The 22497-nt window shown below is 35.6% G+C and overlaps 3 protein-coding genes and 1 pseudogene across 9 annotated transcripts; 3 read left to right on the top strand and 1 right to left on the bottom strand.

The window, feature by feature from the left end:
* The first annotated feature begins 1473 nt into the window (after nt 1-1473).
* LOC115959081 (SNF1-related protein kinase regulatory subunit beta-2-like) lies at nt 1474-4557 on the top strand. Its single transcript, XM_031077378.1, has 5 exons — nt 1474-1834; nt 2137-2249; nt 3505-3704; nt 3814-3976; nt 4131-4557. The coding sequence occupies exons 1-5, from the start codon at nt 1831-1833 to the stop codon at nt 4482-4484; spliced, it is 834 nt and encodes a 277-aa protein (XP_030933238.1). The 5' UTR covers nt 1474-1830; the 3' UTR covers nt 4485-4557.
* A 469-nt stretch (nt 4558-5026) lies between these two features.
* LOC115960417 lies at nt 5027-9636 on the top strand. Of its 7 annotated transcripts, none has more exons than XM_031079310.1 (4): nt 5027-5705; nt 5788-5940; nt 7441-7490; nt 9191-9636. In XM_031079310.1, exons 1-3 carry the CDS (start codon nt 5082-5084, stop codon nt 7459-7461), a joined length of 798 nt encoding a protein of 265 aa, XP_030935170.1. In that variant the 5' UTR covers nt 5027-5081; the 3' UTR covers nt 7462-7490; nt 9191-9636. The 7 variants fall into 7 exon arrangements, with proteins under 7 accessions (XP_030935170.1, XP_030935173.1, XP_030935171.1 ...); XM_031079313.1 differs by lacking the exon at nt 9191-9636 and adding an exon at nt 7801-7861; XM_031079311.1 differs by lacking the exon at nt 9191-9636 and adding an exon at nt 7790-7849.
* Nucleotides 9637-10080: 444 nt separating this feature from the next.
* On the top strand, nt 10081-12726 carry LOC115960416 (putative clathrin assembly protein At1g33340). Its single transcript, XM_031079307.1, has one exon. It carries the CDS (start codon nt 11220-11222, stop codon nt 12597-12599), a length of 1380 nt encoding a protein of 459 aa, XP_030935167.1. The 5' UTR covers nt 10081-11219; the 3' UTR covers nt 12600-12726.
* A 2208-nt stretch (nt 12727-14934) lies between these two features.
* On the bottom strand, nt 14935-16211 carry LOC115959974 (annotated as a pseudogene).
* Nucleotides 16212-22497: the final 6286 nt, after the last annotated feature.

Genomic DNA, 22497 nt, shown 5'->3' with positions numbered 1-22497 from the left:
TTAAGACAAGGGAAGCAAAGGCCAAAGACATTTCTTCCTTTCAACTGAGCAAGAAAGAAGTCTCTCTTTCTTCAAGACGTACTAGAAAAAAGCTCCTCGGATTGTGCCGAGGACCAACCTTCTTTGATAAATTCAGTTCATCTCTGCTTGATTGTCATGAACACCATATTAACTGTTATCCATGCACTAAAGCATAGCTCTTTGACCCACTCTCTGCAAATTTATTGTACCGAGCTCATTGGTCCAAGATCCCATACATCTTGGGCTTGGGCTGCAAAACGTGTCCCTACATTATTATAGCATAATTGTTATAGAGCTTTATTAGTAATAAGTTTATCATAGAAAGTAACAATTATAATTTGTACACACATATCTATTATAATTATTTAATTGAATTAATGAGAAAAAACAACTTTGGACGATTATTATAGAATAAAAGTTGATATAAAATGTGTCTTTCTCTTTTGCTTTAATTCTAAAACAAAATATATATCCCAAACACCCACAATCAATCACATCATTTACAAAACTCACAAATCCACAACGTTTGTCCTTAACATCAAAATTGTAATTGTCGTTGTAACTCAATATAAAATGCAAGTTGGCTTCATTAGTTGTTGCTAACTCATATGAGTTAGGATTACATGAAACAATAATATTAGAACTAAGTAGGTGTTGTCGAAAGATTGAAAGTAAATAACATCATTTTTTGTCCGTGTATTTGACATGAGAAGGCATGAAGGGCTATGAGTAGAGGGTAGGTATATATAAAGGGGTAGAAGTGCAAGAGGTGGAAATGATGAATTAAAATAAAAAGATTTTTGTGTGTTTATGTGAAGGATGAAAAGTTTAGAAACATTGAACCAAATGAAATAAAAAATATTTATTTTTTAATTAGAAATGTCTTGAAACATTAAACCAAATAAAACAAAAAGTTAATATTTAATTTGTTCATATCTCTGATGTGGCACATAAGAATATTTTAATTTTCTTTATATAAAATGCCTCACTTGTCATTAGCTCATGCTTTCCTAGATGAGATCTCTACTTTTATAATGTCTTGAAGCATTTAACTAAATGAAAATAAAAGTCAATATTCAATTTGTTCATATATATATATTTTGAGAAACAATTTATTTATATCTCTGATGTGGCACATGAGAATATTTTAATTCTCTTTATATAAAATGCGCCACTTGACAGAACCTCATACTTTCCCAGATGAGATCTCTACTTATATATATATATATATATATAGATGTTTTTTCCTACATGGTAGCACCACCTTAATTGCAAGAAAAATGCTTCTACTTATATATATATATATATATATATATATAAAATTTGATAGGTTGATGATTACCTGAGTAATATACTACTAAATTTTAAAACAAGTAATTTTTGTTTTCTCTTATTCTTTTTCATCCTCTGTATCCGCGTCTTTCTCTTCGTCTAGTCTAGGAAATGGGTTGGTCTGAGTTTGGTTGTGTCGAAGGTGCGGAGGAAGGACCACATCAGATCTTGGAAACACTTTATTTGTTTTGTGGAATTGGGTCGGGCTTTAGGCTTAGGATAAGGAGGTGATTTTGACTTGAGTCGGTTGATTATCTGGGATGAGCATGATGACAATGCTACAAATCATTCCTACTAGCTATCGGAAACTGATACTCCTGTTTGCTATTTCTCCTCCTCTTCGTATTAATAATAATATAGCTTGTCGTTAGTATAAAATAAAACCAGGCACCAACACCACTCCTCATACTTTCCTTTGCTCAATTCATTGCTTTGCTTGTCTCTTCGTTGCTGTGCCTTCTCCTCTATGCTACAGACATGGGTATGTTTTCTGTTTTCTTCTTGTTTTTAGTTTCTCTGCTTCTAATCATTCAGGTAATGCGGAGTTGTTTTTGTTTATATAACCTATAAAAGTCTTGGTTTTTATGATTCTTAATAATTTCATGTTTTTCTACTCATGTTCTTCTTCCACAAAAATATGGTTTTTAATCTAGACCAACTACTTAAGTCGTGTAAAGCAGTTTGATTGTTGTAATAGTCCAGATTATAACTCGGACAGTTGGCAAACACACACACTCAGAAGAGAAAGAAAGATTATAACATTGTTTTATTTTCACTTTTCAGCTGGTTGGAGAAAAGGTGGAGCAGGCCCTTCTGGAGTTAAGAATTTTGAATACAACAATGACCATTGGATGGGCTTCACAGAGTACTATAATGCTCATCACTATAATCCTCAGGTCAGTGTTTTTTTCTATCTAATTTTTATTTTCAGAATCTAATCTTTTGGCATCCTATTATTAATAAATTAAAAAAAAAAAACCAGTTATGAAGAAGGAGATTTTTAAGTAGACAATGTTTATTTGTTTATGACTCTGTAATTTTATGGAGTAAAAGAGCTATCTACGTAATTCATTAGTTGAATGTTTTGTGTGCGGCTTTGTTATTTATTCTCTGAGGGAAACTTGGGAAGAAGTAAAGTCCTACCCTACATGCTGCCAAATTAGGATGAATTTTGAAGTTCTGAAACCTGTTTGTAATTGCTTTATGTTAGTATACTTTAATTCATTGAACTGTTTAGTTCACCATTAAGGAATGTCCTTGAACAAACTAAATTCTCCACTATCTTGTTTCTAGTCTTTTCCCCCTCTCTGTTTGCTCTCTGTTTTGCTTTTCCAATATTCAAGCCTAATATTGCTTCCGTTTAAATTGAAAATATTGAATATATCCCAATTCTTTGATGACATTGGGAATTTTTTATTTTATTTTAATCAGTGACATTGAAAATCCTTTAAATAAGGATACTCATAACTAATATTCCTTCTTTTAAGTTAAAATTAAATATGTCTGATTTTTGTGGGATTAAAATTGTAGTCTTGAGACAACAGTTCTCACTTTCAACTCATTTATATTTCATGTCCTGCACCATTCGACATATTTTGTGCCTCTGTTATTGTCAAAACTATATTTCTATAAAATACATTAAAACATGATGAATATATCTAAGTGCAATACAATAATAGTGTCACGGAAAATATTACGTAATGTGTCACATATAGAATCATAGCTATCAAATTTCTTATTGTGACACGTGGTTAACATCTAGTGATTATCATGTTTAGACTAATCTAAGAACATCTTTAGAGAGTTAGTGCCTCTCCATAACTATGCTAAAAGGTTGAATTAGTGACACATCTGACAACGAATGCTTCATAGGCTTCTTCAATACAATTTTGGTGTGCATACACATAGAGAGAGAGAGAGACACAGAGGACACTTGAGGAATCTAATTGTAGTTATACATGTAAAAAGATTCACGTTTATGGTTACAGATATCTTCTTTCTTTACTAAATTTGGTGTGTGCATACACACACACTTGGACACACAGAAAATCCCAAGTCACAGTGAAGCAATTAAAACATGAATGCCCATAAGGGTCAAACATGCACAAAATGTTTATTAGGATTTAAGCTCATTTTACATTTTACTTGCAGGTTTTTGTGACTCCCATACCAACACCCCGTAAATTTACACCTTGTGAATTTATACAGTCTAAAATGCGGCATCCATTGCCAGGAAGCATGGTGCATAATGAGAATTACTTCGGTGGAAGATTAATTTCTGTTGAAATCACATGGTATGGTGGTGGCAATGTAGTATCTGTGGTGGGATCGTGGAACAACTGGCAGACTAAGTAACATAACTTTTCATTTTCCAAGTTTCAACTTAGTTTATTTTTCTCCTTTAACTTCATAATTTGATATTGATGAACTCCCCCCTTTCTTTCTTTCTTTCTTCAACAGGGAGGACTTGCAGAATATAGGAAAAATTGCTTCTGTTACTATGATGCTTCCATTAGGAATACACTACTTTTGCTTCATTGTTGATGGAGAGTTGAAATGTGCTCTCAACTTGCAACGGGTCAATAATAGCGTAGGAGATCACTATAATATGTTATACTTGCAGGTAACTTTGTGGTTTTCGTTTGGTTTAATGCTACTCATTTATATATTATTATTACAATGTCATTAATAATAGATTACTTTGTGGTAGAACACAAACTCTCTCTCGTATTCAATTATTAACATTTTGCATTTGTTTATATATGTGCACATGACAGGAGGATGCCCTACAATTAGCAGCACCTGCAATTGCAAATGGTGGTCCAGATTTGTCCGAGTTTGAATGTCCTCCTTCTCCACCATCAAGTTATAACAATCAACTATTTTCTTTTGATGAACTTGAGATTGAACCACCAAACCTACCCCAACAATTAGAAGAAGCACTTGTGGATATGCCGCCAGTGCCTAATCATACACAACTAAATCATCTATACTGTAGCAAAACAAATGATGCTGATCAGTCTGTGATGGTCAACTCAACTGAAAGATTTGGTGCTAGATATGTTACACGAGCAGTATACAAGGCAGCTTCTAAAACTAAATCATGGTCAAAGAGATTTTTTTTTTATTGAGTAGATTTTTGGGTTAAAAGAACATTAATAATGACTTTGATTACTGTTCATTGATTTGTGGGATCGATGTTTATTTTTGGGCTTAATCATGGGATTTTTATAGTTTCTACTTTCATTTCTGAATCTATCTTTATTTTCCAAAATTCAAATTACATTTTTTGGTTCTAAATAGCAAAGCAAAATTCGTTTTAAAAAGAGGCTGCAGTTGCCTACATTAAGAGTCACAAAATTAGTTTTCTCTAAATTCCTCTCCCTTGTGTAATGACTGGTTTCCTATGCAAAATATGAGGTTAGATTCAATATTTTTTTTTTTTTTTTTTTTTTTTTTTTTTTTTTTTTTTTTATTATTATTATTATTTTTTCTAATTCAGACATGTTAAATGGTATTATTGAGAACTCAAATAAAATAAAATAAAATGGTATGGTGTGACCGGACGAGGAGGGCCAGAAAGTTGAATTGGGCCTACAGAGTTATGGGCTAGGCCCATAGAGAGAGAGAGAGAGAGAGAGCACGAAAGGAAGAGATATTTGGGGGAAGCTTTCAATAGCGGGCGATTGGTTTGGTCGCAGAAAGAGAGAAAGAGAGAGAGAGAGAGGATGGGAAGTGAATTGGTATGGAGATGGTGTGTTGCTGGTAATGGTTTGATGAGATGCTTTTATAATAATAATACTACTGCCATTGCCAAGGCCTCCTCTTTGTATTTATCATCACCCAAACCCAAACCCAAAATTTTAATTCTAACTCCAGTGCCACCACTGGCACTAGTAAGAATAACAAGAAGCAGCAGCAGCAGCTTCAGCTTGAATTTGGGTCAAGGATATAGCAGCAGCAGTAGTAATGAGAATAATGAGAAGAGGAAGAAGAAGGGTGGTAGAGAATACCTGGAAATGACAGAGCAAGAACTGATGAGAGAGTGCGAGATGGACACATTCAAGGCATCGGGTCCAGGTGGTCAACACCGCAACAAGCGGGAGTCAGCGGTGAGGGTGAAGCACATACCTACTGGTCTTATAGCCCAGGCTGTTGAGGATCGATCTCAGCATATGAACCGCGCTTCTGCTTTAGCTCGCCTCCGCACTCTCTTAGCTCTTCATGTCAGAAACACTGTCGATATTCACACCTATTCACCTCCTCCTGACCTCCTTGCCATTCTTCCTCTCAAGTCCACTCTCAGATCTTCTGGCCCCCAGATTGGGCCCAATAACCCCAAGTTCCTTTTGGTTCGTTCTATTATTTATTTTTGTTTGTTACCCATTTTGAAACAAATTACAAAACAATCATCTTTATCTTTGTTACAAACAGGGAATGCAAGCTCTCCTGGATTTAATTTTGGCAGTGGATGGTTCTGTTTCGGAAGCAGCCAAATATGTTGGTTTAAGCACCGGTGCCCTCTCTCGCTTAATACTATCTCATGATTCTCTTCGAATGGCTGTCAACCAACTCAGGGCTTCCAAGGTAACCAACCACCTTCTTCTACTTCTAAACAAAACAAATAGGATTTCTTCAATTTCACCCTCATGATATTCTTCCTTTCACACAACTGCAAAATTTAATATATTTTTGTCTTGTCTTAGTTAGTACTGTAGTAGTAGTTACGAGTTACATATTGGCAAAGACTGCTCACTAATATTTTTCATTTATCTTTGGCATTGACAAAATGATATCAGAAAATGAGTTGGAAGCCCGTTAATCCTAATGCTCTAAACCATATGCATGCTTTAGATGTCTGTTGTAATGCACGCTGTTTTGGCCCTCATCATCTAATTGCCTGAAGCCCGTAAAGTTGAAATCACCTACTTGTACAAATGCATTTTTCACATCAACTTTCTGTAATAGCCTATGTCATTTATGTTTACAATTTTGATCAGGAAACAAAGATATGTAATTAGTTTCTTAAGGAAACTTAAAATATAAGATTCTGTCAATGCAACCAAGTCCTTTTCCAGGAACTATGCTTTTGATAATTGTTATCAACTGTAAATAAATGATGTGAGGATTCTCTGTGAAAGACATGGTATAAATAGATGAGTCCCTTGGAATTGGAGGGCCATGTCCATAATTTATTACCTCCTTTTCTTTTTGTCTTACAATAACTGGGGAAGGGGTATTTGAAGGTAGGTTCTCCTAATTTGGGAGACTCGGGCAATGCCATTGAACTACAAGATGCTTGGCTTATTACCTCCTTTTTTCATAATATTTAAGCCACTACTTTCTCCATGAATGTCTCACTGGTTTTCCTAGAAGCATAAGAAGGGGTATACATGATAAACTAAACAAGTACTGGAACTTAAAAATGGGTCATGCCTTTACTGATACTCTCCAAAGATAACTTTATTTTTCCAAAGAAAGAAGAATTAAGGTACAAACAAGTGCTCAGGACTAAAAAAGACAAGCCGCAAACCAAGATGACCAAAGCACACTACTCACAATACTTTTTTTTTTTGTTTGGTAACACCCACAATACTAACCTCAGAAACAGAAGGATAAAACCCTGGACTCCTCTCTGGAAGGATGAAGGTGATCCTTTAGTAAAAAACTTCTGCCCATGGTTGATAGTCAACTTCAGGCCAGACTTGTTGTGGAGCCTTCTGAGAAAATATGACTGGATAAAATTTCTGTTCAGACACACACACTTCTTTGGACATCTGATGTTGGTCTATATATATATTTGCATTGCAGATGTTGATTTTGTATTGTTTTGTTTTCTCTTCTCCTCTTGTATTCCAGTGTATACTCCTTGTGTACTAGGGTGGCGCCTTTTTTTGTGCTTTTAATTGAATTATAATTATCTATCAAAAAAATAAAATGTTCTGAAGTTTGTGCCAAACATTTTCTGATTACTAGTATACATCTGGAATCTTCAGGTTTAGCTGATTATTTTTTTCTTCCCATGTTGCACCAAATATACTGCTGTGTTAGTTCTCTTCTAGTTTCCTGATCAAATGTGGTGTGTAGGGTTTGAAGCCTCTCAAGTAGGAGTTTGTGGATGCTAATTGCATTGTTAGGTATAATTCTTCAATTCTAATCCTCTTCAGGCCAATACAATCACTCTGCAAAACTGGTCTTGTTGCTAAAATTCCAGAGCACCATTTACTGTTTCCATATAATGAGGCTGGAGTCTATTATATTGAAGACAAGAAAGGATGCCTTTTGATTTCAAAAGAAAAAAAGAAGAAAAAATTTTGAAACTTGGCAGTTTTAAGTATTGCGTCTGATTACCATTGCATTATGTGCGTGTGCATGTGTGTGCGTGTGTCTTCTCTCTTCTTGTTTGCAGCTTCCTTCTAATGCAGTATGATTTTAGAGATGCTGCAGGACTCAGAAAAGGGGTTGCCATGGTATCATTTTATCATTTATGGTGTGGTTCCAAATTTATAAAACTCATAGACAGCAGCCAGAACTACCCAAAAGAGGGGGGGGGGGGGGGGGGTAAACCTATGTGACCAAATCCTTTCCAGTCTGACAATCTACATGGCACATTGAGACTGAAAGGTTGGACGTAGCTAGGCATCATTCAGATTTAGTTAACTGTATCAAGTTCTGAGGAAGGTTATTTTCACTCTTGTGTTGGTTTTTGGATGGTGCTATTTGCACACCTCCAATCTTCTTTGCTAGTGTTACATCCAGTAATCATCAGTTCTATTAACTTTAATTTAAAAATTAATGGTACAGAGAGGTGAATGTAATATTTTTCCTGATGTTAGTGGATTTTACTTGTAGCAATATAAAGAGTTAAAAGACGAGTAACTTATCATGCACTTGGAGAACCGAAAACGTTTACTTGTAAATGTGGTATGTTATGCAATCGTAACCAATCAGTTCTATTCTCACCATGGATTTTTTTCATTTTCATCTAAATGTGGCTTATATTAGATCTGTGATTCAGTTAGAATTTTTTCCCCCGAACTGAGCTTTAGCTTTAGCTGCATCCTCCCTCCCCTTCTCTTTCTGGTTCTTAGTCTGTTAGTCATTTGGTGAAACAAATTCATTTTCACGTTTTAAAATTTTTGAGGATAAAAAAAGAACCTCATAAATTTCATGGACTAAATTAAAATTTGTATCCAAATTTTAGAGATTAAACCTTTTTTTTTTTTAAAAAAAAAAAGGGTCACATGCGTCTATTACATGGTTCATGAGCATCCTTAATCCATGCACAAGATATTTAATTTTTTTTTTCTTTTTATTTGATAGATACTAACAATCATGTTTCTAATTAAGAATGTCCATGATAAAGAATCTTTAATTGGCCTGCTGTCCGAATTTGGTCCATCTAGCATTTTATTGGTATTTTCATTTATTAATTATTATCTGAAACAAGGAAAAGGCTATCACAAGTTGGCAAACCTTCCCCCCAACAACCACCCCCCCCCCCCCCCCCCCCCCCCCCCCCCCCCCCCCCCCCCCCAAAAAAAAAAAAAGGCTATGGAATCTATAGCAAGGAAAGTTTATTTTAATAATTTTGTTTTCTCTTGCACATTTGTTCTCATACCTGCTCGTCTACAATCTATACCACATTTTAAAAATAAAAATCAAACTTAAAAAATGCTTAATAAAATCATTTGACTCTAATATAGGGTTCTAGAGAGGATTAGAGTTGTTTTTTTTTTGTTTTTTCTTAATAGAGGATTAGATTAGTTAGTATTCCATCTCTTGTACTTAGCTGCTTTAAAATTAATACTCACGTATGCTTTAATGGGTTGCACAGCAACTTGGCATTTGAAGGAATTGTCCAACTAGAGCAAGAGAATATCAACTACAATGTATAATCATCTCCCCAAAACAGAAGCTGACAGGTCTCAGGAAGCATCGAGATTACTTTTTGATACATACATCGTAGTTGGCCCAATGGTATGATTATTTATTCTTGCCAAGCAAAACCGTGTGTGTGTGTATATATATATATATATATATATATGATATACTGCTGCTAGCAAATATATTCTTTCTTGAATGATTTTTTTTTTCCCTGGTTTTGTTTTATGCTACACGAGTCAGCTTCTCTACATCAGTCAGTGAAGTAATAAATTCCCATGATCAAATATGACATCTTTTCCTAATCTGTTTGTACTTTTGTATGGGACATAATAGTGGTTTTTTGTTGTTGTTAATGACGACTCTAAGTATTAGTCATAGCACAAACATTTTGGATAACTGCTAGTATAGAATATGACAAATTAAAGGCCCTTTTTACTTCTATTTACCACTTTCTTCCCTAGTTGAGTAGGGGTTTCAACCTCCCCTACAGGAGGAAAGAAAAAGTTGCATGATTATGAAAGAACCTGTGGATGAGAAGAAAGAAAAACTTTCCAAGGTCAAAAACGTTGTTTATGTTGTGATGTTGCGAATGGGCAGAGAGTTTGATGCAGAAGAATCCTATTCCTAAAGAATGAGGTTCTTTTTACCCCCACCACAATTAGCTTTTCCCTCGTTGACTCTTTAATTTGTTTGTTTATTCATATCCAAGAAAGTTTAGAAATAAAGCCTTCTAAGGCACTCTTTGTTATTCCCTCTCTCTTTTAGTCCCCCCACACCCACCCTAACTTTTTGTGTTTAATTTTTCATATGCATTACCATCAAGTCAAGTCACCCTTTAAGAAGTGGAAATGTTGGATGAACACAATTAGATGAGTATAAAGAGAATCCAAGGCTTTTAGTGGTGTGGCCAGTGACCGAATTAAAGTTCCTTTTCTTCATTCTTTTGTATATTTGAAAAAAAATAACAATAACAAAGAGTCTCATTTCTCAATCAATTCTTATTTAGCTTAATGTTGGGGCCGCCATTTTCCCTCATTTAAGTATGGAAGGACTTATTGGCTTTATATGTTTATTTGCTTCATCGTACAAAATGCTGCAGTCCATGTTATCGAACTTCTGTACAATTAACTTTTTTTTTTTTTTGGGGAGGGGGTGCGCAAAAATGAATTGTGCAATGAGTGGGCCCTTTTAAGAGATCCGTTAGATCCAAAGCCAATCTTAATAATATCAATGACTCTGCTAGAGTTTGCACAAATTAATACTCCATGAAATTGATATTTTAATCCAACCTTTGTGTAAGTACATTTTACCTTGGTTCGAAATTGAAGTAATGCTTGCCAAAGATCATAAAAGGACAATATATTTGATATTGCGGAAGTTCGAAGAAAGCACATATAATGCTTGGTAGAACTTGACATAAAAAAATCCTAATTAATAGCTAACTATATTCCGTCTCTCCCTTCCTGTGAGATCAAAATGAATCTCCTATCTGCACCTGATTGAAATGTTTGCGTGTTGGTTCGTTTGTTACCCAAATCAACGCAGTTGGGTGATCAATTTAATCCAAAGTGTTTCTTTTAAATCACTCAACGGTAATAATAACTTAATAAGTTCATTTCTACAGTCCCCGTTGACTTGAATGTGAATTACTCCTGTGTAACATAGAATAATGATAGTTGTTGGGCCACGGAGTATGGGAAAAAATATATTTATTTAATAGGAACATTCTTTGAGCATAATGTCTCTTTTGTTTTATGGAGTAGAGTCTGACTCGAGAGCACTCAGGTCATGTTTTAATTTAAAATACAAGATTTGATTCCTCATTCCTCTTCAGTCTTCAATTTTCAATATCTCTCTCTCTCTCTCTCTCTCCACCTCCCCGTTTTATATATGTGTTCTCTTGTTAGGCCAGCTTTGTTTCTACACACAAAAATTGCTCCCATTTCGAAACTAAAAAAAACTCATCTTAACATAGAGAAATGCGGGTAGACATGCAAGAAAAGCTGAGGACAGCCCTTGGCTCAGTAAAGGATCATGCATCAATAGGCAAGGCCATGATATACAATTACAATTATCACGAGAATGGCTTCTCCAACATAGAGATTGCAGTCCTGCGTGCCACTGGGCATGATAATGGCCCCATCGATGACAAGCACATGCATGAGATCCTCTTCCTTGTGTCAAACTCTCCTGGATCCATTCCTTTTTTGGCTGAACGAATTTCTCGTCGTCTTTGCAAAACCAAGGACCGTCTGGTGGCCCTCAAGACACTTGTGCTCATTCATCGCCTCCTACGTGGAGGCAACCGCTGCTTTGAGCAACAGCTACGCGCTGCTCATGTATCTGGCCATCTCCAAATCATGACTACCCGTTGGTTTTCCAAAAGTAGTAATAATTCTGACCCTTCACTTTGTTTTCTACATAAATATTCAGCCTATCTGGGAGAGAGGATGGGGTGGCTCATTAACCAAGCTGGCAGACTTGAACCAGCTGTTACGTCCACTTATCAAGGCTTGGAGTTTCGATGCTACGAAGATAAGTCCATTGACATGGTATTTCGTAAATTGCCTAAATGTCAACTACTGATAGATAGAGTCTTAGATTGTTCTCCATTTGATATTTTGCCTTCAGATAACTTGGCTCAAGCAGCTATGAGTAACACCTTGAAAGAGAGCTTTCAAGTTTACCTCACATTTTGTGAAGGCATCGCAGCTCTTGTTAATATGTTCTTTGATTTAACAAGGCCTGCCAGGGCTTTAGCCTGTGACATACTCAGGAGAGCTTCTCATCAAAGTCAAGAGCTTTATCATTTGTATGAGAATTGCAAAAGGATTATTGAAAATAAGAACTTGGAATACCCTTCGGTTCAAATCATCACCATGGACCATGTTATGGCATTGGAACAATGCTTGGACTGTCCACAAATTAATCAACCACCAGCACCAGCTTCGTGTGGCTCTGTATTGAGCAAGACTTGTTCAAGTACACCTCCTCCTATCTTGGACTGTCTATCAAAATCAATCAAGCCCAGGGTACTGCCAACTACAGCAAAAGAAGGCAAAAAGAATATTGAGAACAAAAGTGATATTAGTTTGTCATCAACTCTTTTCTCATGCGCACTGGAGACCAAAATAAGCAAAGTTTGGGTTGTGTTTGAAGAAGATGATCTCCACCAACCACAAGTCCCGGTACCAGTACCAGTAGACAGCTGGCTCTTCAATGGTAAGCTCTGTGATTTTGCTAAGCAGCATAAACTGGGGGATCTTGTGACTAATAAAGATAATGAACAAAGTAGGCCTTGTGGTTTTCAAAACCCATTTACAACATGTATAGATACAAGCATGGTGCCCAAGGAATGAGCTCCGATCAAGAAGTTATATTGTTTATAATAGGAGTGAGTGACCGTTACTGGTTTTGTACTTTCAACTCAATTTTTCATTTTTATTACATCTTAATGTGAGTGAGTTCATGTTGCTTGCTTCTTGTTTCAAGGAAGGAATTTAATTTGAAGGTGCATGCTTTAATTTAGCAAAGCAATAGTGTGATCTCAAGTTGAATTGGCCCCAAAGGAAGCATAAAGAAGAAGACAAAATTAGAACAACATATATAATAATAAAAGCCAAAGAAATAAAATTATAAAGAATCTTATTTAGAACTAGTAATATGGTAATACAAAGTTTTAGGGAAAATTGAAATTAGTCAGCCATCGGAGATTATTACTAAATTCACAGTAATGCCAAACAAGAAGATTACATTAAAGTATTATAAAACGTGTGAACACCAGTCTTTATGGCCCAATGGTACTTCTTTATAAAAGGAAAATTTTCTGATTCAACACATGGGAAGGGCGGGAATTGAGGATGGGAAGTTTCCACTCGTTTTGAGAAAAATTGAAAAGAGAAAATAAAAAAAGGAAATATATATAGAAACTCAAATATTTTAGAGAACAGCTATGATAAAGTCATCTCATTTGAATCAAATATTGGAATAATGCTTTTAAGATCTGATGCTCGGTTCATTGGACTATTCATTCCTTTTCAATGACTTGGAAGATTGATGTAACTTGTTCAAAAGGAATCACCTCTTTAATTAATGTTGAGTAAGAACTAAGAATAGATGTCACCTTCAAAACTCAATTTGTGTGGTGGGCATGGGTTATAAATCAGGTATGATGCAGTTCTAGTTTTCTCCATCAGCAGAGGCAAATCCACGGTATATTTATTTTCTTGATCCAATTGGTCATTGAATTTGTCTATGTGTTTGTTCACTTGTGTACAAATTAATGGTATCTAGTTAGACCTTAAAGATGGGTGTGGATCAATTACATATGCATGCTATATGTCATAAAGCAAACGTGACTGTTTTCACTGTATATGCATGTGACGCAATGCATGTGGATGTGGTGTATGCTGTATAGCACCACTGCATTACTAATTATTAACCTCCTGTCCTGTAGTTAATATGGCACAGACAATATATTTGTGCTCATGAAGAGAAGAGATCCAACACCTACAGAGTCTAGTAGAATAGTTAAGTTCCATCATTTTCATTTTCCTTTTTCTTGTTTTATCTTTGTTATGTACGAAAAGAAGCTAAAACCTACTCTTGACTTTCCTCCCATTCCCCAAAGTCCAGACAACTTAACAAAGAAGTCATAAAATGCAATCTCAGACAGTGATCGAATACTTTAAGGATTGTCAATGGTAATGTCTTAGTGATTCCAGTGAAGCAAACAACATATATCATCAATATCATAGGCATCATTGATATAGAAAAAATCACCAAGAAATTATTGGATTTTCGAACTAGAGGTCACCATAATCATAGCGGGTATGACCAAATCAGTCACTAAAATGGAAAAGGAGGGTCCTAAGGCCCAAAAGCTTGACAGTATGGTAAGCGTGACAGTTGCATTTTCTGTTGCCCAAGGGATGCGGCCACAACGTCAACGTGCAATGCATCGCCTGTGTCACTCATTATATACCTCTTTTAAAACTCCTAGACTGACATTTGACATAGATTGGTTAAGGACGTATTGGTGGTCAAACTCAAATAATGCTCCAAATAAAAAGAGAAGGCAGAAATTAGGATTGGTAAGCGTGGACAGACACGGCCAATGTAACAAAACTTAAACCAATCTATTTCTTTCGGGGTAAAAAATTAACTCAAACCATATTACATATATAACAAATGATAGATTGATCTAGATTGTGTATATGATTCCCTTTATGAGATGTCATGTTCATGGTTATGCGGCCTTCATCTCATTATTGTAACTATGCTAAATATTAAAATATACCTTTGAAAAAGAAAAATATTTTTATGAATCAAGACTTTCTTTTCAAACACATGTCTAGGAAATGTATTTCGAGGAATTTTTTTATTATTATTTTCAATTCACTCAAGAGGACAAATGAGCTTCAGTACTCCAAAAATATATTAAAAGCTATGAGCGCTATATATATTTCTCATGCAAAATACTAAAAAAATGAAACGGAAAATAAAGAGCTCTCTTTTGTGAGTGATTGTGTATATAATGAATTTTAACTCCTCTCCTACGAAGACAAGGACATAAAGATCTTACCGTACTAGATATATTCTTGTGTGTTTTGAGAGCACATTTGTTGTTTTATTTGTCTTTAATGTTATGTGGATATGAATCTTTAGTTACTTACTGCACAACAAATTGGAATTTTATTGACTGCTTATCCTAGATGATCCAACTTCTGAAAAATCATTGTAATTAAAATTATTTGGGTCAAATATCTCATCCAATGACCAACTAGGTTCGGTTGCCAAGTGAGTTTCACCCGAGAAGGTAGCTCTAGTTTCTGTGGACTGTGGATCCAGCTTCAACTTCCATTGTCATTGCTGTCCTGCTCTCATTGTCGGCAAGGAAATTGAAAGAAGTTTCTGGCATTGGCAAGCTTGAATTTCTGCTATTGAAGCCTGTGTTGTTGTTGTTGTTGTCAATTGAAGAGTGAAGAGTGACTTGGATGCCAGAATTCAGAAACCGTTGGTGTGATGATGCATGGAGGCTTCCCATGTGGGTTGAAACATCACAGTTTGTGCACAGTAATGCTCTATCCTCCAAGCAGAACAAATAACCATTTCTCTCCTGCATGAATAATTCAAAATTCTATGCATGAGTCTGTTGAGCTACTCTGTATCTGGACAGGGCACTACAAGATGCCAGACAGAGAACTAAAGGAATATAAGCAATAATTGTAGTTTAACAGAATAGTCAAGAGTAAGACCATCCCATAAGAGAAATTCTTCCATGCTCTAGGAGTGATGCTACTTACACCCTCATAAAGTAGGTCCATAGTTTGCCCATTAATAATATGAAGGACTCCTAGATACTATTTAATGTCATGTGCTAGTCGTGTTAAACTTGGCCTGATGATGATCAGAAATTTAGAATACAATCTCAAATATGTTAAATATGGGTGACACTACACAAATTAACCAAGTAGCAGCAGATCAACAGTTATTAAATGTTAAAGTAGCCAGACCGCTGCAGCATCAGTTTTATGAGCTATCCATATCCATTAAAGATGTGATCTAACCTTAGTTTTCAAGTTGTGGACTAAACAAAAGTTAACTGGCAGTAGATCCTTGGGGCATCAAAACTGTAGGCATTCTTTAGCCTTAGATTTTCTGTGTATTGTGTGTATAGCTTGGTAATAGTATGGATGCATGTACAAGTTAATATAATATCTTTGAAATTGAAATCTTCCTGAGGGCCGCAATATGCATACCTGGCACAAATCACATGGAGGGAGCTGCACATTTGAAGAGGAGAAAGATGAGGATGATGATGGTTGTTTGAGGAGGACACTCTCATGCTTTTGTGACAGCTTGTGAGCTGCATGCACCTTCCTGTCGCATTCCCTGCACAGTACCGCCTCATCTGCACAACATAGCACCTCTGCCTCTACTTTCTCACATACATCACATCGTATTTTCATCTTTTCTTCTTCTCCACCTTCTTGAGCTCTACAATGCAATTGATACTACAGAATATTTGAATGTTTTGTTATTATGATCAATTATATGGCTCTATTCTTCTTTAGCTTTTACCTGCAATAGATCTGAGGTATTTCTTGAATGCTTTTAAAGAACAAGCACATATCTCTCTCTAAATGATGTGAAAATATCCCAAATTTACTGGATGCAGGCAACAAAAAGAGGTCATATCATTCTCTTGCAAGAATAAAATGAAGGGCATTAAGACAATAAAATGTCAGTAATAACCAACATATATGGAAAGAAATAGGCTGTAAGATCAGATTATACAGATTCACAAGGATATTATCTTCTTTGAGAATTAATGAAGTGGACATGTTCCTATAAGCCAGCAGCCAGCATGCAACTTGAACAGAAATATTCTTTTCCTTTAGGCAATTTCTTTGCATTTAGTGTGGTGTGGGTATCATAAGGAGGGAGCCAGTATATATACTGATGCCAGTAAGGAAGCAAGGTCTCAATTATTGCACTTTCTGTCTCTAAGACTAGAAAACTCCAAAACTAATCCCTTCTTATCTCTTTTTTATGGTTGAATTCTTAATACCAGCCTATATATATTTCAAGCATGTCAACAACAACAATTTGGAAGAATGGATGGTCCCATTTTTGACAGAGAAAGAGACAGGTGCCCTAATTAATGTTGATAGATAAAAAATTTTCTTTTTCTGGATGGGTGAGTTTGGTCCAAGGGGGAAGGGCATGAAAAAAATAAAAAATAAAAACCAGAACCCTTTGTTCCATGAGGCATGATTCCGAACTGATTATTCGACTCTTGAGGCATCCTCTTCCTACATATACTTACATTTCACCTAAATCAATTGAATTACAACGTGAACACAGAGAAATCCAAATAAAAATCCTATGTTTCAACCTGAGTGTTTCACTTGATGCGTCACTAATTGCAGTATGCCCTGCGCTCAACTTCTTTTTTTCCAAATTAAAATTTAGTTATGTATACGAAAAAGAAAAAAACGTGTGACAAGTTGCAATTGGTAAAACACTCAAAGTGAGATTTTTATTCATGAAATCCCATATGACTTGCTATGCAAGCATGTTGACATCTACACTATGGTACAGTTCATGAAGGATGTTCTGTCAGTGAGAAGGTTTTCTACGCAACATGCCAAGAACACAAGAAAAAAGCATACGTTCCCAAGGGTTTAATGACAGCAGAAAGATCGAGGCTGACCAATTTCTATTGCAGAACTCCCAGTTATTTAATAGTTTCACTTTTCATTCCTAAAATCTTATAAAGTGGTCTTTTAGTTTGATCACATTCTGCTAGCTCGAGGTTATCTCACTTCTTTTCTCTTTCTGATCAGCAACTGGGATAATCTCACTGAACAAAGTTCATTGTATTTGTGTAGTCTCCTTCCCATGAGTCCTGCACTAATTATGGCAAGCTGCATGTATCACTAGCTAGGATAGACTGCCATTGCCCATATGGTGAATCAGCTAGAAGGGGGACCACACAAATAGGGTACAGTTGGCTCAGTTTTGGCTGTGGTGGTCAAAACCACATCAACCCATCTTCTCTTGCATTGTTTGCTTGCTTGTTGGTCCATTTTGTCAGTGAAATTGGCATGGAATGGTAGACTCAAGACTGCAACTTGATCACAATCAAATCTTCCTCATCCCCTTGCGGCCATGCCTTCTTTTTAGTGTTTATCTTCAATGCGACCACCAGCTACTGCGGTGACGTAGAGCAGATAGTGCAAACTTTTCTTGAACAGAGGAAGCGCTAGAGATGTAGATCGGATAGTGCAGACTTTTCTTGAACATAGGAACCATTAGAAATCAGACTATAAGAAGTTCGGAAAGTAGAATGACTTGACTAGTAAAGATCATCAAGACTAATAATAAAATCACGTAAAATTTGGTGAGCTAAAAGGGAATTAGATGAGAATCAACTCTACTTTTTGAGCATATTCTTTTATTTAGACATCTGTTAGTTAAATTATATAAATATATATATATATATATATATATTTATATAAAAATTTGTGTTATAATTTTCAATTTAAAAGTCAAAATAAGGTCTCATTAGTTTTAAGATGCATGTTTCCTAGAGTCAATAAGATTTAATTATGTAATTTAATCCGTTTTTTCTTTTTGGTGATTTTTTCTATTTTTTAACCTAATTTTGTGCTTAGCCCGAATAAGATTTTTAGTCGGGGATGACAAAAATTCTCCAATCTAGCTTGACTTCTCCTCCTCTGCTTTGTCTTGTACGGATTTTGCTCGTCCCAAAAAAGTGATAGGGAAGGGATGTGTTTAGTCACTTTGACTTGTTTCTCATAATTATCCATATTTCATATCTACCTCTTTAATGTTAAAGCCACCGCAATAGGAATAACAAAAAACCTCCAACCGGCCTTAATTGTAACTTGTTCTAATACTATTTCACGCAAGTTTTTCCTACCCCAACCCCAAATAGAGGACCATGCATGGATGGGCCACCTGATCCGCTCAGCCCTGCCCTATTGCCATTCATACTTCCAATGTAGGGAGGAGATTGGCACAATGGAGGACACTTGACTCAGTTGATCTATTTGAACTCAGAGATGAAGCAATGACAATATTTTTAAAATAAAAAAGAAATAAAAGACCAATTAGGAAGAAGTTTGACATGGCATTCCTTTATTTAATGGTTGACGTGTCTAATGTCACAAACTATCTTATCAATATGTAAGAAACTTATAGTAAAATAGGTAACATCCCAACAAAAGCTCTTGTTTAATTATACTTTCACATCTAGGTAGCATGCCAATTGTGGATTGTAGTTAATTCAACTAGTAAAATCTCGTATCGTTGAATAAGATATTTGCAGTTTGATCCTCGCCTACACAAAAAACCAATTGGTGTCTTTGGTTTGATGATAAAGAGCTACCATTAAAAACAATTGTCATAAGTTGAAACTCTCTCTAAAAAAAATAGCATGCCTATGTGAAAATAAATAATAAATATTGACTAAAAATATTTAGTGTTAGTTAGAAATTACACAAATTAACCATAAACTGTGAGAATATTTATACTTTATATCTCAAACTTGCCAAAATTTATAATTGCTACCCCAATCACAAGTTTTGTTATAATTAGGATGATGATTACAAGTTTTCATAGTTTTTCATACAAAGTATAAACATCCTATCATTTATGATGAATTTGCACAATTAATTAATTTTTTTATTTATAAAAAATTCGAATATTAATTACTCTCTTATTGTTGGACTAAAGATCTTATTTAATTTGTATACTTCTAATTACTTTGCATTGGTTAAAAGTTTTATAGTTCAATTGGTTGTTTACTCTAAACTTTCATTTTACAATTCTGAAAGGGTTGAAAGGGGGACCTCATATATTAACACTAAAAATTAACAATACTTTAGTTTCTAAAAAAAAAATAATAATAATAACAATACTTTTTCTTTGTTGGCCAAATAGTAATTAAACGTCAAATGAGGTTTATTTATTTATTTATTTTTTTTCACGCAATACAACATACGGGTATACAACAAACAAGAAGTGATCAACTTTGATACCTTTCGTCAAAGCCCATTTTTTTTGAAGCCCAAGATAAGGCAAGTCCAAGTATAATTGTGACCATTTTTTTTTCTTTCTTTTAACACTTATATGGCCTAAGCCTGTATAAAAATTGTGGTGAATCTTGTGATTTGGAGACCTAGAATAGCTCAATAGGCATAATTTTTTTAGCTTATCCATGGGCCAAAAGTAAGGTTCTGTAAAGCAAGTTTAGAGCACTTGCAAAACCCATACGCGAGAAAGCCATACTGTAAGGATCCAAATTCATCCCCACAACATGTTGCAGAGGAAAAAAAGACATTGATTAACTCACACTCACTAATATATTTTTTTGATAATTGCTCACACTCACTAATATATATTATATAGTACACAGTCAATTTTATTTCTAAAAAAAAGGGAGAGATAATATTCTTAGAAAATGTGAATATAATGTGTAAAATATAGACATTGTGATTAGAAAATGAGTATGAAACAATATTAATGTAAATGCATTTTTGGTTCTTATATATTTTGACCTTATTTCTATTTTAGTTCTTACTTTTTTATTTTACTTCTTTTAGACCCTAAATAAAAAAAAGGGTTCCATTTTAGTTTCTACCGTTACTTATTTAATGGAAATATCTTATGTGGCAGACGGTGTGTACTATTGGCACACTACATATTGACATGGTAAATAAAATAATATTAAAAATGCCACATTAGCATTTAATTTTAAAAAAAAATTAATTTATCAATTTTAACAAAAAAAAGAAAAAAAAAAGAATTAAAATTCAAAAAATACATAAATTTAGATCTGGGTTCATCTTCAACAAAAAGAACACAAATCCAGATTTAAATATAAGAACATGCACCCAAATTTTCTAGCATGTTCTTGCCATTTCTTGTCAACCAAACACAAACACAAATCTGGCAACTGACCTTTCTTGTCAACCAAACACAAAAAAAATAAAGGTGTAAATGCAAACATAAACCCAACAATCCAGCAATCCCAACATTCTAGCAATCCCAAACTCCAATAATAATACTGTAAGGGGGTGGGGTGGGCTATGCTAGTGGTGTTGGGCTGCCTCCTGCTGCACTAAACCCAAAATTTTCTGGATAAAAGAGTCAGGACCGGCCCAGCTTCAGCTTAAGTTGGTTCGGCTTGTGCGCAAATTAGGCCAAATTTGCCAGGGACGTGCTCACGGCAGGCGAAACTGTTTCAGAAAAATTGTGGCAGACAGACATAATAATAATAAAACAAACAGAAAATATCTAGCCACTTTAATGGAGAATTGACCAAATAGCCCTTAACATCAATTACAATAATAATACTATTTGTTTTCTTTTTACGGAAGAGAAAGAAAAAGAATAATAGAGAACATCAAATATTTATAATCATGGGTTAATCGGAATACTAGATGAATTCGACCGGAAATTCAATCCGTGGGAGCAGAACCACAAAGGGGAGAACGTCCCTCCTCAAAGTAGTCAATCTCTCAGGAAAGAGTCCTGCCGTAGAGGTTAACAGCTCTGAGGGAAACGGGTCTGAGTGGTTTTCTGCGTAGATGTTTTCGAGTTTTTTCATATAGAGGGCTGGATTTCATAAGGGAGAGAAAGGATTAATCTACCGGTGCATGCCCATCTTTCTAATTCTCACTATTTCTTTCTTTCTTTTCACTTTGTTTTCTTTGCTATTTCTTTTAAGTTTTCTATTTCTTTCTCTGAGTTCCGTTCTCCTCCCCTTTTTGTTCACGGCAAGACCCTCCTTTTATAGAGCCTGCCGTGACCCGATTTTACTATTTTGACCCTTAACTTCCTTTGTCTGGTTTGGGTGTACTGGCCGACCATCACTGTTCTGCCTGTGTGTCGTCCTCCCATCGCCAAACAAGAAAGTGTATTTTGTTTGCTAGTCTGCCGTGGCACCCTTCTGCCACGGTCTGAGTTATTTCTCTCTCCCTATCCCTCATGGTATGCACCTAATGATTCCAACTCAGCTTGCCTATTTTGGGTAGTAAGCTATCCCAGCAGGACACCTTCCCGAAAGGGCCTGAGCCGGAACAATAAAAATAGATTTTCCCCTCTCCCCACCATCAAACCATGCCCTCTAATCCTCTGACCCCCCCACCTCACCATGCTCTGTATTGACTGGGTACAGGCTGGTGGTGCCCGGGCCTTGCGCGTGCCTTCATTCCATATGTGTCTAAAACTTGCCTGCTGCCCATCTATTTGCCGTGGTCTAGAGGCTCGCCGACCATGTTTTTTGACCTCTTATGTGGGTTGTTCTTTGTTTTTCCCGCTCCATTCAAGAGCTGGGTTTTGTCTGATGATGGGTTTTACATTTCTTTGGTCCATTCCTTGGTTTCCTTCATTTCTTACAATGTCGTACTGTTATTTCTGCCGTAATAACTTAATCCTACTAGGCCTCTTTTAGGCCAGCCATTTATTCCTTCTCTCAGTGGCTTGGCATGGTTACTGGTTTACTTTTATTTATGGGCTTCTATGTCCCTTTTGACTTTCCTTTGGGCATCCTTGGCCCGTTTGCTTTCTTTGGGCTTCCTCGGCCCTTTTGCTAATTCCACACTCCGATGAGTTTTTTACTAACTTCATTGGGCTTCCCTGACCCAATAACATTATTCTCACCCTTGGGGTTTATGGGCCTTCCATAAACCCCTTACTTTCTTAATTTGCATTACCTTGGGC

This window comes from Quercus lobata, chromosome 9 (assembly GCF_001633185.2).
Source record: "Quercus lobata isolate SW786 chromosome 9, ValleyOak3.0 Primary Assembly, whole genome shotgun sequence".
In the NCBI taxonomy this organism is placed as follows: Eukaryota; Viridiplantae; Streptophyta; class Magnoliopsida; order Fagales; family Fagaceae; genus Quercus; species Quercus lobata.
Note: the sequence above shows the minus strand (reverse complement) of the source record. Positions and strands in the feature narration are given on the sequence as shown.

Excerpts from the sequence above, each read along its gene's own strand:
- LOC115959081 (XM_031077378.1), top strand. Across the intron at positions 2,250-3,504 it reads CTCATCACTATAATCCTCAG|GTTTTTGTGACTCCCATACC; the intron begins GTCAGTGTTTTT and ends TTTTACTTGCAG. Across the intron at positions 3,977-4,130 it reads ATAATATGTTATACTTGCAG|GAGGATGCCCTACAATTAGC; the intron begins GTAACTTTGTGG and ends TGCACATGACAG.
- LOC115960417 (XM_031079308.1), top strand. The coding sequence starts at position 5,082 with ATGGGAAGTGAATTGGTATGGAGATGGTGTGTTGCTGGTAATGGTTTG. Across the intron at positions 5,706-5,787 it reads ATAACCCCAAGTTCCTTTTG|GGAATGCAAGCTCTCCTGGA; the intron begins GTTCGTTCTATT and ends TGTTACAAACAG. Across the intron at positions 5,941-7,789 it reads ACCAACTCAGGGCTTCCAAG|AGATGCTGCAGGACTCAGAA; the intron begins GTAACCAACCAC and ends GTATGATTTTAG.
- LOC115960416 (XM_031079307.1), top strand. The coding sequence starts at position 11,220 with ATGCGGGTAGACATGCAAGAAAAGCTGAGGACAGCCCTTGGCTCAGTA.